We start from the raw sequence: 18,336 nt of genomic DNA on the forward strand, positions 1-18,336 counted from the left end.
TTTCCTACATTATTATTCTGTTCAATACTGTTTACTATAATGTTAAGCGCGCGCACGCGCCCTCGCGCGTAAGTGTGTGCGTGTGTGTGTTTCTGATTCATATACAATTTGCTGTATTCCACATACACACTGACTGACTTCCCAGGACGTTTCGACATGTAGAAGTCACAAACGTTATCAAAAAAGACTTTTTGCGGGATCACATAAATGAAAACGTTCCATAATGAAATCTTGCAACTCATCGGCATGTAAAGAAATAATAACCAAGGATAATAGATAAACCTCAGTAATAATTAATAATTAAAATAGCTTCAGTAGAGAATCAGTTAGTGTGAAATTGTTGAAAGCTGGACTTTTGTGATACAAAAGCAGTATTGATATTGGATGGCCTTTGGTTGGTTGAACTTCAGCCAATCACGACAAAGCTCCGCCCCTTTCAAATCTCCTGTACTGACGGATGCGTACTATTGGCAGTTTCGGTCTTTCATCTTCTGACTCTCAACAGCAAGGCAGAAACATTTAAAAAATTTTATTGTGTAAGCAATTTTTCGACACAGTAAGAAGTGACAAATTTAGATTAGTTATTATTGGGACAAAACCAAGACCTTGACGTCTCTTGCATACACTGCAAATTTAGAAAAAAGGACTCACATGCATTGCACACAAAGTCCTACATACGCTCAGGAAGATAAAATTATTTAACTAACAGACCATTACAAAATAAGTTTGTGGAAAATAGTAAATAAATATTGTGCAATTAGTAAAAATCCTATTCAAATCACATAATAGTATTGATGCATTTATTCACAAAATAAAAACTATTATGGTAATATCCACTGTAAGGTTAATAATAGATTTTTAACGTAAAACGCCAAATCCTATCACATTCAAGTTAAAGACTACAGTAGATGGGTTAAGTGTTTTTAAGTGATAGATTTTGAAACTTGCCTCTTAAGACGCTAATAATAGTATTCAGTATACACAAATCATTTTGTGATGCTTTTACTTAGAGCTATCACAGTTTGCTTGAAAGGGTCTATTGAAAAATGGAGAAGTGCGAGTTCGAGTAGATCTTTCTATACAGGATAACATTGTGGAGCGACAGATTCATTCAACTTCAATGTTGAAAGGTATCTCTATAGCTCATGGAAGTGAAAATTTAAAAAACTAGATGGTTTGCGACAAAGCCCTACCAATTATTTTAACAGCTAAAAAACCTTTATAAATCCGTTTGGAAGTTTTGAGTTTCAAAAATTCAATTAGGAATAAATTTTGCCCTAGGCCGACTCCATCTCGCGTGTTGTTGACTAATGATACGGATATATATGGATGTCAATGGCCCTAAAACGAGTCCATGTGGATGATACTCTAATATAAAAGAGGATAAAGATGGAACTTGTATTACGGAGTTCTTGAAAAATTTAATTAATTGTTTTATCCATTACCCAAACATCAGAGTTCGTAACGTAAATAAAGAGTTTTTTTCAGTATCACCTTCGTATAAAATCTCGTTTTAAGCGTTTTGATGAAAGAAGAAGAATTGTGAAAATAATTAATTTCTACATTTGTCAAACGATATCCATTTTGAATACCATATCTCTACTTACGAGGGAGGTGAATGGTAAATTCTCACCACTTACAGGGAGTGAGGGTTCAGTTCTCACCATTTACGAGGTAGGTGAGGGTTGAGTTTCTCACTTCTTACAGGGAGAGAGGGTTCAGTTCTCACCACTTACAAGGGAGGTGAGGGTTGAGTTTCTCACTTCTTACAAGGAGTGAGGTTTCAGTTGTCACCACTTATGAGGGAGGTGAGGGTTGAGTTTCTCACCACTTACGAGGGAGGTGAGAGTTGAGTTTCTCACCACTTACAAGGGAGGTGAGGTTGAGTTTCTCACTTCTTACAAGGAGTGAGGTTTCAGTTGTCACCACTTACGAGGGAGGTGAGGGTTGAGTTTCTCACCACTTACGAGGGAGGTGAGGGTTGAGTTTCTCACCACTTACAAGGGAGGTGAGGGTTGAGTTTCTCACTTCTTACAAGGGAGGTGAGGTTTCAGTTGTCACCACTTACGAGGGAGGTGAGGGTTGAGTTTCTCACCACTTACAAGGGAGGTGAGAGTTGAATTTTTCACTTCTTACGAGGGAGTTGAGGATTGATTTTCTCACACTTACGAGGGAGGTGAGAGTTAAATTTCTCACCATTTACGAGTCAGGTGAGAGTCCTCAAGGGATGTTGTCATACATTCTCAAGGTAAATTTGAAAATTATTACCGCTCAAAAATGTAGTATAAAGAAACTTTTATGATATACGATATGTCCAGGAATACAAAAAATTGCATGTGCATTACACATCTAAAATTAGATTGTAATTCATTTAATACAACGATGAAGGCACTAATTACTCGTCATGCGCTTACAATTATCTCCGCTTATTCTACATTCACAACTGATATTCAATAGTGGTGGAATAAAGAGGACACAAATATAACATCAAAGGCTCCATATATACGAGTATGGTGCCGCAAAGGTCACAATGTAAGGGCAGATACAGTCGACACACCCCACCCTACTTGTGCCGTGCTACACCCAAATACTCCTCTCTATACATGAGCTGCATACTAAGTGACTCCTTGTGTTCAACTTGTCCCACTTTTGTTTAGTTCGTCTATCCTGTTTTTTCTGTTTAGTAAGCAAAATAATCATACATAACACGCGTTTTAAACCAACTTTACATCATAGTTGAGTAACTTAGGTCCCACTGTTTCCTTAACCCAACACGTTAACTCTTTACTCGGCAATGCGTAGTGAGTGTGACATTGCTAAAAGTAGACACAGTCAGGATGATGTATCTAAATAGATGTATGCTAAGTAAAGGGTTAAATCAACTTGCCCATCAGTCACGTAATGACTATTGCATAAATAATGTTAGAATTCGGCTACTTAATGCATTGATCATTATAATCAGCCAAATAAATGAACTTCAGAACTAAAAGATTATAGAGTATTGACTACTTGAACACTGATCTTGATTGCCTTGATCAAGATTATACTGTCAAAATAATAACAAATTTACGTAGCTTCTTCGGTCAATATCCAGGGTGAGATTAATTGCCTAGACTACCATTTTTCTTCTCTTTCCTGTTGAAGTACTCTACATCTTCCTTGTCCTCTTCTTTTACAGCCCAGTCCCAATGACTGAACCCAGGCCGATGAGGTGCATATTTTCGGCCCCTTAAAAGGAAAATTTAACGGAGCCACTCCGAAGTTCCGAAGCTTCCCGTGGGAACTTTGAATTATCCTCAGCACTTGACGATGAAGAGACAGAGTATCTAAAGAACCAGTACTATCATTACTGGTTCAGGATCCAAATGGATCGAGTCTCACTGTAACACTTAAGGTTTCAGTTGCTCTTGTGACGCTTACGCAACATCCGAGATAGTCATGGACTGTGCAAAGGAGCAGGAATCCAATAAGTAAAGAATCTGCAGACACTATTGTGGAGGCGATTCAGAAGCTGCGCGAGCTGATGGTCGAGAGACCTAACTTCAGCTTGGCTCAGCGAAGAGAGACCATTATGGCCAGGCTCCGGGAGAGGTGAAGAATGGGACCTGGTCAAATGATGAAGGGACCGAATAAAAAGGACAGAAGGATATATGCAGGAACTCGAGCACTAAAGTAAGCGGATCAGTTGGGGGTGGCAAGGCCAAACGCTCTACAGATGATCAGGCCACTCCGCTTTCGGCTGAGGCACCGAAAAAGAAGACTAGGGGTGAGGCTCAAGCTCCTGCAGAAGGAAGTTTCAAATGCGGACATCTTTGTCAAAAGATGGCTAATGCCATCGAAGGCTGTCTCGAGGCTAAGATTACTACAAAGCAGGGAAAAGTTATCGAGTATGCAATCATGAATGCGATCCAATACATTGAGGGGTCGGTACTATTCCAAACCAAGAGAAGCATTTGTCATCTCTTGCATTGACGATACTGCCACAAATATGGCTGCATTAATTGGTGGGAGAGTTCAGACCCTTCGGATATCGGGTTAAGTTTATCACCGAACAGAGAAAGCACATATTGAATGCTACCAGAGTGTTCTTTAAAGCGCACCCCAGGTTCTAAAAAGGTCCTCTGATATCATCAGATAAACCGTTTACCTTAAATTCGAAAGATGTGCTTCAACTACTCCTTGAGACTTATTTCCCAAATTATGACACAATGAGTCAGGCTTCTCGGGCAGAAGTGACGCAGGATCACGACCGAGAGATAATCGGTATATCAGAGTAGTCATCGAGATTCTCTTCGGAATAAAGACTACTTTATAAGACGCCAGATATGCGGAATATATCCGAAAGCCTAGCTATCTATAAATTTTCATCCCCTTCTTGTGACTTAAATGGGCTAAGCTTACTGATTTCCTATCTGACATTCGTTAAAGTTGCAATACTTGTGACCAATTGGTATAAATCTGGCGTCTTATAAAGTGTCTTTATTCCGATGAGGATCGAGGTAACTACTCTAATATAACAAAATATTTTTCGTCCCATCAGTTTATTATAGTTTGTCTTGAACAATTTAGAAAGACTGGTGGAGAGATATATAAGCATCTTGTTAGGTACTCCTCTACATCGAAACCAACATATCAGCCTGGAAAACCATGTGGTACATTAAAATTAAATTTTATGTTTTTACATCTCAATCAGTATAAAGGTATTTTTATAAAAAAAGCAAACCTTTTGTGAAATGAAACACTATAGTTTCAATTTAATTATACGGAAGAGGATTCTTACCAGAAACAGTTCAAATTTACAAATTACACGACATATAATTTAATTAATTTAAAGTCCGTCATTTACAAAAATATTACACGTAGCTCTAGAAAAGCTTTCTTTCTTTCAGATCTTAAAAAAATCCCGTAAAGTCTGACCGACTCCTTCGGCAGCCGACATCGAGCTCTCTTCAGAATCAAATATATCGGCTTCTATTTCTTCTCCCAAAGAGCATTCTTCTACTTTAATAAATGAGGGTTGCTCATGAGATCGGGGATCTTCAAGATGGTCTCGCTCATCACTTTGGAGGTCGACTCGTTCACTACTGAATGCTGGCAGAGTGTCCACTGGAGTGTTCGCTTGGTTCTGCCATATTTCCACGAAGTTTGAAGGACAACTCGACGGCTCAGCTTGAGCCTTAGCAATAGCAAGCAGAATCTCCGCCTTCAGCTGCAGCTTTCTATCACGGGGGACTCTGTGCAAATCTGACACCAGAGACAACAAAAACATCTTGTCCGATTCTTTATCCAGTTCTGTAACTCTATTTTCATTTACATTTATAAAAATCCTCTTTTGGACGCAATTTTCATTTTTGGTTTTATCTAACGCCATTTTCTTTTTAGGTTGTTTGGTAACATTGTCTTCGCTTTCTTCTTTGTTTCTTTTCCTCTGTTTCGGTGTGTTCGTGGGTTTTCTCTCCTGCTGTTCGCCGTCTGCCTCCGCAACTGTGGAGACACTCTTGTTGTTTATCACACCGTCCAAGAACCGCAGCTGGTCGAAGTGCAGGTACTGTCTACGCCCGGTGGCTTCAGGTCCTTTCTGGTTCTTCAGCTTCAAGAGCTCTCGGCCGTAACAGGTCCGTATACTCTTCCATCGTTTCTTCATCGCAAGTTCTGCAACACACAGAGACATATTAAAAAAATTACAGTTCTTATATACTAAACATTTACCAACCAAATTTACCCATTACCTTAAGCGGAAAATACATACATGATTTGATATACGGATAACATTTTTAAGTAACACGGTTGTTAGGTTGACTCACCACCACTTCTGAAAATAACAAAAAAGGTACAAACCTACCCCCTTAACCACACTGTTCACTATTACCACCACTATTCTGGGAGATACGAAATCTACTCGACTTTTTTTATACCCATATAAAACAGTTTTCGTGTACGCACGAGTTCGATTTAGCATGGTAGGCTTATCAATGACCCCGCAGCCGAATATGTTGAATTAAATGTATATAAAACAATAATTTTATTAATCATATTTTTGAAGTCTAGTAACTAACACCAAAGAAAATTTACTAATACCCTTATATTATGGATTTCCCAAAAAACGCTGACGTACTAGTATACTGTATTTGGCACCATTCTCTGGACCATCCCTTTCCTTGATACTAAACTAATAAATATTTTCGAATTAAACATATAATTACTAAATTACAAATTTAATAATACATTTTTTAATATGTTAATTTAATATGTTTAAACAAATGTTAAGATCTAAAATAATATGTAAATACAAAATATTACTAACTTTTGCCAAAATTATCGACAGTAAAATTTAATAATTTTAGATATATTTAGTCCATGGTTTCTATCAGGATATATGCAAGCAAAGCACATCAATAACTATTTTGCTATATTTCTTTGAGAACTTAAAAATAAACACATAGGATTCAAATCACAGTGTTATACAATATCTTAAATGCACGAAAACAATATTTATATTGTATTACAGTTACTAATAGATTATGTAGTTTTAAATCTTATTCTCATACTTAATATCATTGAAATCACATTAACGTATTCTTATAACGGTAGTGGGAAGTTGCTCATTCGGAAATTGAATTCAGTCTTACTCACAACTTACGAACAAAAAACTCGCAAGCATATGCTTTACCATTAAAACGTTACAGAGACGAGGTTTACGATACCTTGGATGATTCCAATTTTTTATTTTCATAGGTTGGAATAATTAATTCAGTATCAACATTGACAAAAAGCAGAAAGATTTTCAGATATGACAGTTCTGTGAGACTGCAGCAGATACGTTTCTCTGCCTCTAGTTTCCTGCCGTCGGATGTCCCTTCCTTAACTTCCTTAAAGTACCACTCTCGCATCTGTAGTTCACATCAACCTCAAAATATATAGATAAGGATAGTGTTAACAGTCCCAGCTCTATGAAAACGTTTCTGTAAGACTTCTTCGCTTTCAGATGCATTATGTTTTTTACTTTTTTCTTCTACTCTATCCTATTTGTATTGGCATAAGCAACCCAAGGTTTAAACAGTTGGGTTTGTGAAATGTACGAGACCATAAAAGGATATTTTTATAATTTCAGGGAACACTACCTAATACATAAAAACCTGAAGCAAACTTAATGCAGACTTATTATTAAAGTTTGTCAGGTACTCTTACAGAATCAGCTTTCTCTAAAATTCCATTGTCCATTAAAACAACAGATCTGAATTCGTCGTCTACCCATGAATACAAAATTACATGAGATTAGATTTTTTACTTTTACTTGTTATTTTGGGGTTGGTTTCAAGAAAAAAAGGACATACAATACATAAAAGCAGTTAGAAAACGTAATTTGTTTATCAACAATTCTTTGAAAACTTTGGTGAAGTCTGTGTTGTCCAAAGCATTCCGTCCATAATTGCTTGTTAGGCAAGGATCGCTCTTCTTATAGACAGGAATGATCTTTGCAGTCTCTAATTCGGTTGAGATTTGGCCTCATGACGAATTCACCTGCAATATTCTAACCAGTGGTCTCTGGATCAAACCAGCCTCCCTCATCTGAGTCAAAGATAAGAGTCACAGAAGCCACTGAACTCTCAAGTGAATCTAGAAGATAAGCTGTGTTCTTAGAATCCAGATAATACGAGTGAGTAACCGCGGCTGACTAGTAATTATTCAATTGTAGGTCTACTTCTATTGAAATATGAATTGAATATTTTGAATCAACTGTTGTTTAGTAATGCTGTAGATTTTGAGGTTTTGATACACGGTATCCAGGCTTAAAAAACTGTATGATTTATTAATGTGTGTTTATTTAATTTTGTTTTACAATTTCTAGCAGATTTAATGTAAATCTGTTTACAATTTAAAAAGAATTACTTAAATTATCTTGTTAACCTGTAAATTGAACAGTGCCAATGTATTTATCTCCTATTTCGCTGTCACATTCTGCATTCTCTATATGGTTTCTTTACATTGCAGAAAGGACAATATATACCCAGATTACAACATTTACAGAAATCATACCAGTTTATACATTTCCAGAATCTCCTCTAACGCACTTGTTGAGAGTTCACTCTTAAGATCATCCCCTCCGAAAATAACCTTCTGAGTTTAGTGATCAGCAGAGATTGTGTTTAATACAACAAGCATAAACCGTAAGCGATTTCACAAACCAAGTTTAGTCAAAGGAGGTTGAGGAGGACGATTTTGCATAAATAAGTTTGTTAATTTTCCTAATTTTAATCCCATTAATAGGAAATTATGTATTTATCTAATGTATTACATTGACTTTGCCATACTACGATACGCAGAACTGGTCAGTGGGGTCCAATAGCAACATAAAAATTAAGACAATAGTTACGAAGAAAGTCAAATTAATAAAAAAACTATTTGTTTTCTCCGTTTGAAAATCTGTTTACGCCCATTGCTATTAATCTCTTGTTTGATTGCTTTGTTAACTTTCATACCAAGAACTAAAAATTAAATTCTGAGTTGAAGTTCAATTTATTTTTATGTTTGATAAAAATTTCCACAAAAAACCTCCTTTGTAATATTTTTGGGGAAAAAAAGAACTGGCCAGTTTTCCATTCATAGTGTTAATGTAGACAAAAATGTCATGTAGTATATAACAGGACATTCGCAGGTTCTACTTGTGGCTGACTCAGCATTTTAATGAGCACGCGTAATATTTTAAATATTTGGCTTATAGTATGAATTTTTGAAATTTTTCCGGCTTTTCCAGCTATATGTTTTTTTACCACTGATTAACGTACGTTATTACTTAAAATAGTTCACCTCAGGTGGAACAGATAACAACTGCACGGCATCGGCAGCGACAAGTGAACAGGAGGTTTGTCGACAATAGTTGGGATGTCAGATTTGTAGGATAATGGATGTACCAGTACATAGTAGTTTTCTAAATCGGACTCATTAAATTTTAATGTTCCTCGTAAATATTAATAACCATTTCTTGACATTCATGGAAATGATTTAATTAAATTAGTAGGGATAAAGCGTGTTTAATAGGCTACATACACTGCCAATAGGCTACTATATTTTCATAAAGGAATCTTTATACAATTCTGCAGCCCGAGATGAAGCAAACCTAAAGTTCAGCGATGTTCGTTTTTCTTGCAGCCAGGAAAAGGTACTCACCATATAGGATACATTTTTGGGGTATTTTCCGAGGCGTCTCCGAATTTACGAAAAATGTTCTACACAATCTAGATTTTAGGAACTAACTAATGCCTGTAGCCTACTTAGCTAGAAATTGTCCATATCAGTATTGTGTGTATAAACGCGTAGGGTGAGTCTCTCCTTAGTGTCAGGTTGTTTGAGAGTGCACCCCTAAGCAGTGTAAACATGAGACTTAAAGGAAAAGTGTTCTATGAGGAAAAGTTAAAATAAACGTTAAGTTTAATTTGTGGAGTTACCTGCCGATGAACCCTTTAGTTTCTAAAAGCCTCGTCCCAAAAATAAATAATATTTGAAAAGTGTTGTTTCACTAAAAATTGCTCAATTAAAAGGAAGATTTGTTCGTCTGCTGCAAGTAACCACCGGATAGCAGATAGCACACTGCAGTGCACTTAGCGAGCGTGATAGCACTTAGATAACGTGTACGTAACATATGACACTCGAGGATAATGAAAGCGATAACGCCTATCATGTTGCGGTAGGTCAAAACAAACACGACAGACAACCTATATTCAGACGCCTCACTAGCATAGGGGAAGTGTCTCTCTAAACTTTTAATCGAATTTGAGCCGTTTGATGTCGCGAAATGTCCACTGGTACTTATCAGTAACCAGCGTTGCCAAGAGGTACGAGGCGATGTACAGGATTAGTACGATGTGCAGGATTAGTACGATGTGCAGGATTGGCGAGATGTACATGATTGGCACGATGTACAGGATTGGCACGATGTACAGGATTGGCACGATGTACATGATTGGCCACGATGTACATGATTGGCACGATGTACAGGATTGGCACGATGTACATGATTGGCGCGATGTACGATTGTACATGATTGGCACGATGTACAGGATTGGCACGATGTACAGGATTGGCACGATTTGTACAGGATTGGCACGATGTGCAGGATTGGCACGATGTGCAGGATTGGCACGATGTGCAGGATTAGTACGATGTGCAGGATTAGTAGTACGATGTGCAAGATTAGTACGATGTACAAGATTAGTACGATGTGCAGGATTAGTACGATGTGCAAGATTAGTACGATGTGCAGGATTAGTACGATGTGCAGGATTAATACGATGTGCAGGATTAGTACGATGTGCAAGATTAGTACGATGTGCAGGATTAGTACGATGTGCAGGATTAGTACGATGTGCAGGATTAGTACGATGTACAAGATTAGTACGATGTGCAGGATTAGTACGATGTGCAGGATTAGTACGATGTGCAGGATTAGTAGGATGTGCAGGATTAGTACGATGTGCAGGATTAGTACGATGTGCAGGATTAGTACGATGTACAAGATTAGTACGATGTGCAGGATTAGTACGATGTGCAGGATTAGTACGATGTGCAAGATTAGTACGATGTGCAAGATTAGTACGATGTGCAGGATTAGTACGATGTGCAAGATTAGTACGATGTGCAGGATTAGTACGATGTGCAGGATTAGTACGATGTGCAAGATTAGTACGATGTGCAGGATTAGTACGATGTGCAGGATTAGTACGATGTGCAAGATTAGTACAATGTACAAGATTAGTACGATGTGCAGGATTAGTACGATGTGCAAGATTAGTACGATGTGCAGGATTAGTACGATGTGCAGGATTAGTACGATGTGCAGGATTAGTACGATGTGCTAGATTTAGTACGATGTGCAAGATTAGTACGATGTGCAGGATTAGTACGATGTGCAGGATTAGTACGATGTGCAAGATTAGTACGATGTGCAGGATTAGTACGATGTGCAGGATTAGTACGATGTGCAAGATTAGTACAATGTACAAGATTAGTACGATGTGCAGGATTAGTACGATGTGCAAGATTAGTACGATGTGCAGGATTAGTACGATGTGCAGGATTAGTACGATGTGCAGGATTAGTACGATGTGCAAGATTAGTACGATGTGCAGGATTAGTACGATGTGCAGGATTAGTACGATGTGCAGGATTAGTACGATGTACAAGATTAGTACGATGTGCAGGATTAGTACGATGTGCAGGATTAGTACGATGTGCAGGATTAGTAGGATGTGCAGGATTAGTAGTTGATGTGCAGGATTAGTACGATGTGGAGGATTAGAACGATGTGGAGGATTAGTACGATGTGCAGGATTAGTACGATGTGCAGGATTAGTACGATGTGCAGGATTAGTACGATGTGCAGGATTAGTACGATGTACAGGATTGGCACGATGTACAGGATTGGCACGATGTACAGGATTGGCGCGATGTACAGGATTGGCACGATGTACAGGATTGGCACGATGTACAGGATTGGCGCGATGTACAGGATTGGCACGATGTACAGGATTGGCACGATGTACGATGTACAGGATTGGCACGATGCAATTGGCGCGATGCACAGGATTGGCACGATGTACAGGATTGGCACGATGTACAGGATTGGCACGATGTACAGGATTGGTGCGATGTACAGGATTGGCACGATGTACAGGATTGGCACGATGTACAGGATTAGGCACGATGTACAGGATTGGCGACGATGTACAGGATTAGTACAATGTGCAGGATTGGCACGATGTACAGGATTGGCACGAGGTACAGGATCGGCGCGAGGTACATGATTGGCGCGATGTACGCAGGATTGGCACGAATGTACATGATTGGTGCGATATGCAGGATTGGGACGATGTACAGGATTGGCACGATGTACAGGATTAGTACGATGTGCAGGATTGGCACGATGTACAGAATTAGTACGATGTGCAGGATTGGCACGATGTACAGGATTGGTGCAAGGTACAGGATCGGCGCGAGGTACATGATTGGCGCGATGTACAGGATTGGTGCGATGTAAACAGGATTGGTGCGGTGTGCAGGACGGGGCGATGTACATGATTGGCGCGATATGCAGGAAACGGCGCGATGTACAGAATTGGTGCGATGTGCAGGATTGGCGTGTACAGGATTAGTGCGATGTGCAGGATTGGCGCGAGGTACATGATTGGCGCGATGTACAGGATTGGTGTGATGTACAGGATCGGCGCGATGTGCAGGAACGGCGCGAGGTACATGATTGGCGCGATATGCAGGATTGGCACGATGTACAGGATTGGTGCGATGTACAGGATCGGCGCGAGGTACATGATTGGCGCGATGTGCAGGATTGGTGCAATGTACAGGATCAGCGCGAGGTACATGATTGGCGCGATGTACAGGATTGGTGCGATGAACAGGATTGGTGCGGTGTGCAGGAACGGCGTGATGTACAGGATTGGCGCGATGTGCAGGAACGGCGCGATGTACAGGATTAGTGCGATGTGCAGGATTGGCACGATGTACAGGATTAGTGCGATGTGCAGGATTGGCGTGATGAACAGGATTAGTACGATGTGCAGGATTGGCACGATGTACATGATTGGCACGATGTACAGGATTAGTACGATGTGCAGGATTGGCACGATGTACAGGATTGGTGCGATGTACAGGATTGGCACGATGTACAGGATTGGCGCGATGTACAGGATTGGCGCGATGTACAGGATTGGTGCGATGTGCAGGAATTGGCGCGATGTGCAGGATTGGTGCGATGTGTACAGGAAGACACGATGTACAGGATTGGTGCGATGTGCAGGAACGGCGCGATGTAAAGGATTGGCACGATGTACAGGATTGGCGCGATGTGCAGGATTGGCACGATGTACAGAATTGGTGCGATGTACAGGATTGGCACGATGTACAGGATTGGTGCGGATGTGCAGGATTGGCGCGATGTACAGGATTGGCGCGATGTACAGGATTGGCGCGATGTACAGGAATTGGCGCGATGTACAGGATTGGTGCGATGTGCAGGAACGGCGCGATGTACAGGATGATGTACAGGATTGGCACGATGTACAGGATTAGTACGATGTGCAGGATTGGCACGATGTACAGGATTGGTGCGATGTACAGATTGGCACGATGTACGCAGGATTGGTGCGATGTACAGGATTGGCACGATGCGATGTGCAGGATTGGCACGATGTACAGGATTAGTGCGATGTGCAGGATTGGCACGATGTACAGGATTGCGATGTGCAGGATTGGCGTGATGAACAGGATTAGTGCGATGTGCAGGATTGGCACGATGTACAGGATTGGTGCGATGTGTAGGAACGGTGCGATCTACAGGATTGGTGCGATGTACAGAATCGGTGCGATGTGCAGGATTGGCACGATGTACAGGATTAGTACGATGTGCGGGATTGGCGAGATGTACAGGATTGTGCAGGATCGGCGCGATGTACAGGATCGGTGCGATGTGTAGGAATGGCGCGATCTACAGGATTGGTGCGATGTACAGGATTGGCGCGATGTGCAGGATTGGCACGATGTACAGGATTAGTGCGATGTGCAGGATTGCGCGATGTACAGGATTAGTGCGATGTGTAGGATTGACGGCGCGATCTACAGGATTGGTGCGATGTACAGGAATTGGCCCGATGTACAGGATTGGTGCGATGTGCAGGATTGGCGCGATGAACAGGATTAGTGCGATGTACAGGATTGGCGCGATGTGCAGACTATATGATGAATACTTGGTTAGTCTTACAACAGAAACAAAGGACTATAATACGGATTCCTTTTGCATTTAACGAAAAAACAATAACTTTAACTAAATCCTCCTCTTAAAAATCGCAGTATTTAATTTTTGATGTGTTTTTTGGCGCCTGACGAAAAAACGCCTGAACTTTTACGCCTAAGATTTCAATCGTCGGATACAACCAAGGAAATTGTTCGAACCCCTGTGATCCTTTTAAACATTAATTTTAAACAAGGGAGTGAGTGGAGTCATTCACGCTAAAGGGTCGCAATAGGCGTGCCTACATAATACATTCATATTGGGCGATTAAAATTACATAGCAATTAATTTTTTTATAACTTTTTAAGAATAATTTTCATATAACTGTGGTTTGGAGCTTTTTAAAGCGTTTTAATGAAATATTAAAAAGTATTTTAGGATAACAATTGAGAGAAACTTCCAAAATAGTTCAAAACAATCTTCAGAAGTTCATAGTTTACGTCTAGACGCCAAATTTCATCAAGATTGATCAATCCGTACGGTCAGAAAATGAAAGGACGACGGATGGCCATTCACATTTTGATATTTTACGAAATTCAGTTTCTCCAACTCATAGAACCCCAAAATGGATATTTCCACACAGTCTCAAACTTATATCTAAATCACTAAAATATTTTCTAAAAAAACTGTATAAAATGATAATATGAACTAAAATAAAAAAATACTTATATTAAACAAATAGAATACGTGTGATAACGTTTCTTCAGGTGCCAAAAGCTTGAACAGAACAAATAAAGAATAAAATGTGGGTTAATAAAATCAATACAGTGTTGCTTCATAATATCAACCAATCAGAACAACTGAAAGTGAACTTTGTTCTTTGCATCTAAATATAAAAAATAACTATGAATTTCTGAAAGACGATATCACCTTGTCCATTATTGTGAAACGAACACAAACTACGTCGCATCCGATTTAAGCTTAAATGATATCTATGAAAACAAAATGTAAGACTCTTTTATATCTAAGTTTCCTACAGTATCGAATCAAGCCCTTGATTTGCTTTAATGGTACATAAATCTATAATTGACTGCAAGTGTTGAGTTTAGCTTCATTTCACTTGCAGTGCCCAGACACTGTCACTTGCCAATGGCGCAGTGTAGCGTGTACAGCGGTTATCGCAAGACAACCAGATCAAGCAACGTCGAGCGTGGCTGCTGCTCGGATGGGTGACCGCTGAGCGATCCTGTCCTTGCAAGCAGCCCGCCTGCCCGGCCATTGGTGGTGGTTCGGAAGTCACCTTTAGGCCGTTGGTTCCCAGGTTAAGTGTTAGAGAGGGATACTTAGCCCTAACTCCGCTTGGTTAACTAAGACTTCTTCACTTTACTTTACTGTCACAGAATTCCCTATATTATGAAAATGTGCAACTGATGAGACAATGAGGACACCTCTTCACACTGGATTACTTCTAGGTAAACCAGACGCAGCTCTTTTTGATCGACTACAGTTTAGCAGGAGGTTCTCAGTATGCCCTGTTTTGTATTTTCTTCTGCTGCTTTTTAGCCTTATTCTGTACGTCCTCGTGGAGCACTGGACTGTGCGAGGATCGTATCAAACAGAATAAGGTTGAGTCGATTTAGTACAAGGTCAATGGTACTGATAAAAAGCCCAATGGTAACAGGCAGGATTCAAACCTGCGCTATATTTGACCTTGGCCCAAAGTCTGACGTCAGACAACTCGACAACTGGCTCTCCCAAATTTCAGACCAACGCAACGCACGCTTAAAATCGCAAGCGTCCGAGTTCTGCAGAAACGTTCATGAGAGAATTGTAGCGCGGTATGAACATTTCCTTAATTTCAATTATATCTATGAAGAGAAAGCTTTGAAAAGTAATATATATAATTATTTCGTGTTTTTAGCATACCAGTATTATTTCAAAAGTTCTATTACTTTCTAGACAAATCTGTAGGTAAGAATTCTCAATAAAATACAGAATTATAAAAGCATTAATAAATTAGCAAAAATACTTAATTATTGACGCACATATTGTTACTAGCAGATGACAACTACAAATAATAAAGGTTTATAACAACATGTGGTATATTACAATTAATTAATATGCTAGCCATTAAGAAAGTAGCTGACTGAGATGGGAATGGTACCTAACTATAGTCATGGCTGAAGTGAGAAATGTCGATAATAAAAGTTTTAAATGTGTACATGTGTAGGTAACTAACCTAGTAGATAACTCGGGTTTTGAACTCACCGGGAGGAGGGGTATATTCTGTACTGACGTACTGCCTGCACGTTCAACGTTTAGGTACTGTTAAAATTCTATTGGCTGTGTGAACAATCTATATTCTGTACTGACGTACTGCCTGCACGTTCAACGTTTAGGTACTGTTAAATTTCTATTGGCTGTGTGAACAATCTAAGTCTTAAACATATACAACATATCCTAAATTCCATTAGGTGGGTAAAATGCTACAAATAGCTAACCATGTAATTTGTTTACTGACGTGCATTACTGATTGTCTAGAAATTTACTTCGTTGTCGTTGTAATTTACATATTTTTATCAAAAAATTATTATTAAAAAAATTTTAATAAATTAGAGTTAAATATTTTCCATGCTTATACAGTATGAATATTATAATTTGAAACTACTAAGTTATTTAACAAAACCGATCTACTAGTTACTGTACAGTGTGTTTTAATATTAGTTCTATTTTACTTTATTTTAATTTGCTTTTGTTTTGATAATTTATCATCTCGGAATATTTATTACACAATTATTATTCTAGTAAAAGTTTTATTTTAATTTATCGGCTCTATAAGCCATTGCCATTGTATCATTAACTTATACAAATTTTTACAAAATTTAGATAAGCATTCTGAGCTTACGTTCAATAGAAGAAGTTGAAATCTGGTAAATTGTGTTCAAAGTAACGCTTACTGTTTCATCAATGTTTACAATAAGTATTGCTGAATAAACAAATGGGCTCAGTGAGACAGACGAGTTCACTTATCCAACATTACCTAATAACGGTTTTTGTTCATCCAACAACGCACGCACGTGCACCACCAGGCGTGACGTCAGTATCCACGAGTATTTCCCTCTCTCTCGCACACTCTGAAGTTCAAGTCGGCAAAGTTGCAACGCATGCTGGCTCTGCTTGTTCTAACTGAGCAGTTATGACCACAACGACACCGTGTCTGAGTCACTTTCCCTGTAGTGTAATATGTTACTCTATACCCAAAACAACTAGCAGATTAGATAAGGTGAGAAGATAAGTCTGGTTAGTTTGTTGGGAAGAAGATCACAAGAACCTCTGCATAGCTAGGAACAGATGCATTGAACTGTTGTAACCTCACTTTATATTGTATAGTCAGACAGAGCATAGAGTAGTATTGAAGACGTTTTGAAATGTTTTATAATTGACTGACCTAATTCTAGCTTCTGCTCTGGCGGCCTCTCCTCGAAGTCTGGGAACAGATCTGAGATGGCCGAAGACCAAGCTTTCGCCCTCTCGACCTTGTTGAGGTACTCTTCGTGACTGTTGTCCCATATCACCCTGTACTTCTTGATCACGATTATCACCTGGTCTGTCCGCAACAGGTCCACTTCTCTACTCATCGTGGCGATCACGAGTAACACTGAAAACTGACTGACATAACCTCAAAAGCGAGCGAGCAGTAACGATCCACGTCAACGGTGGCGGCGACTGCTCGCCTGGTGGCGAGACTGGTAGTTACGACTGCCGCCACGTCGCCTGAGAGCGCCACGTTGGCGATGGTTTGTTGTGTAACAGTGGGAGAGTTGACACACAGTTGCCGCGACTGGTCGACCTGACGCCAAGTGAAGCCGCGCGACGATCCAATGACCTTGAACGCTTCACTGGCGTGTTACATGCAACTTTCACAGTTACATTCATGTGCGTTTGGCACTGAACTTTGTTCATTGTCTGTCGGTACTTGGATGTATATTTTAATACATGTTTTAATTACAATGACCTTGAACGCTTCACTGGCGTGTTACATGCAACTTTCACAGTTACATTCATGTGCGTTTGGCACTGAACTTTGTTCATTGTCTGTCGGTACTTGGATGTATATTTTAATACATGTATTATAAATTACAATGACCTTGAACGATTCACTGGCGTGGTTACATGCAAACCTTTTCACAGTTCCAATCATGTTGCGTTTGGCTACTGAACTTTGTTCATTGTCACTGTCGGTTACTTGGATGTATATTTTTATATACAAGTTTTACAGTACAATGACCTTGAAACGCTTGCACTGGCGTGTTACATGCAACTTTCACAGTTACATTCCATGTGCTTTTGGCACTGAACTTTGTTTCAGTTGTCTGTCGGGTACGTGGATAGTATATTTTAAATACATGGTTTTTAAATTACAATTGACCTTGAACGCTTCACTGGCGTGTTACATGCAACTTTCACAGTTAATTTCATGTGCGTTTGGCATCTGTAACTTGTTCAATTGTCTGTCGGTACTTGGATGTATTATTTTACTACATGTATTTAATTATCAATTACCTTGAACGCTTCACTGGCGTTGTTTACATGCA

At 39.5% G+C, this 18,336-nt stretch overlaps 1 protein-coding gene across 1 annotated transcript; it reads right to left on the minus strand.

Moving 5' to 3' along the window:
• Positions 1–4,734: 4,734 nt before the first annotated feature.
• On the minus strand, positions 4,735–17,564 carry LOC124363974. The gene is made up of 2 exons (XM_046819244.1): positions 17,190–17,564; positions 4,735–5,652 (listed from the first exon to the last, which is right to left on the minus strand). The coding sequence occupies exons 1-2, from the start codon at positions 17,377–17,379 to the stop codon at positions 4,886–4,888; spliced, it is 957 nt and encodes a 318-aa protein (XP_046675200.1). The 5' UTR covers positions 17,380–17,564; the 3' UTR covers positions 4,735–4,885.
• Between the last annotated feature and the right edge of the window lie 772 nt (positions 17,565–18,336).

The sequence above is a fragment of the Homalodisca vitripennis genome, chromosome 5, assembly GCF_021130785.1.
Source record: "Homalodisca vitripennis isolate AUS2020 chromosome 5, UT_GWSS_2.1, whole genome shotgun sequence".
Lineage (NCBI taxonomy): Eukaryota > Metazoa > Arthropoda > Insecta > Hemiptera > Cicadellidae > Homalodisca > Homalodisca vitripennis.

Excerpts from the sequence above, each read along its gene's own strand:
- LOC124363974 (XM_046819244.1), bottom strand. The coding sequence starts at position 17,379 with ATGAGTAGAGAAGTGGACCTGTTGCGGACAGACCAGGTGATAATCGTG. Across the intron at positions 5,653-17,189 it reads AGAGCAGAAGCTAGAATTAG|AACTTGCGATGAAGAAACGA; the intron begins GTCAGTCAATTA and ends TGTGTGTTGCAG.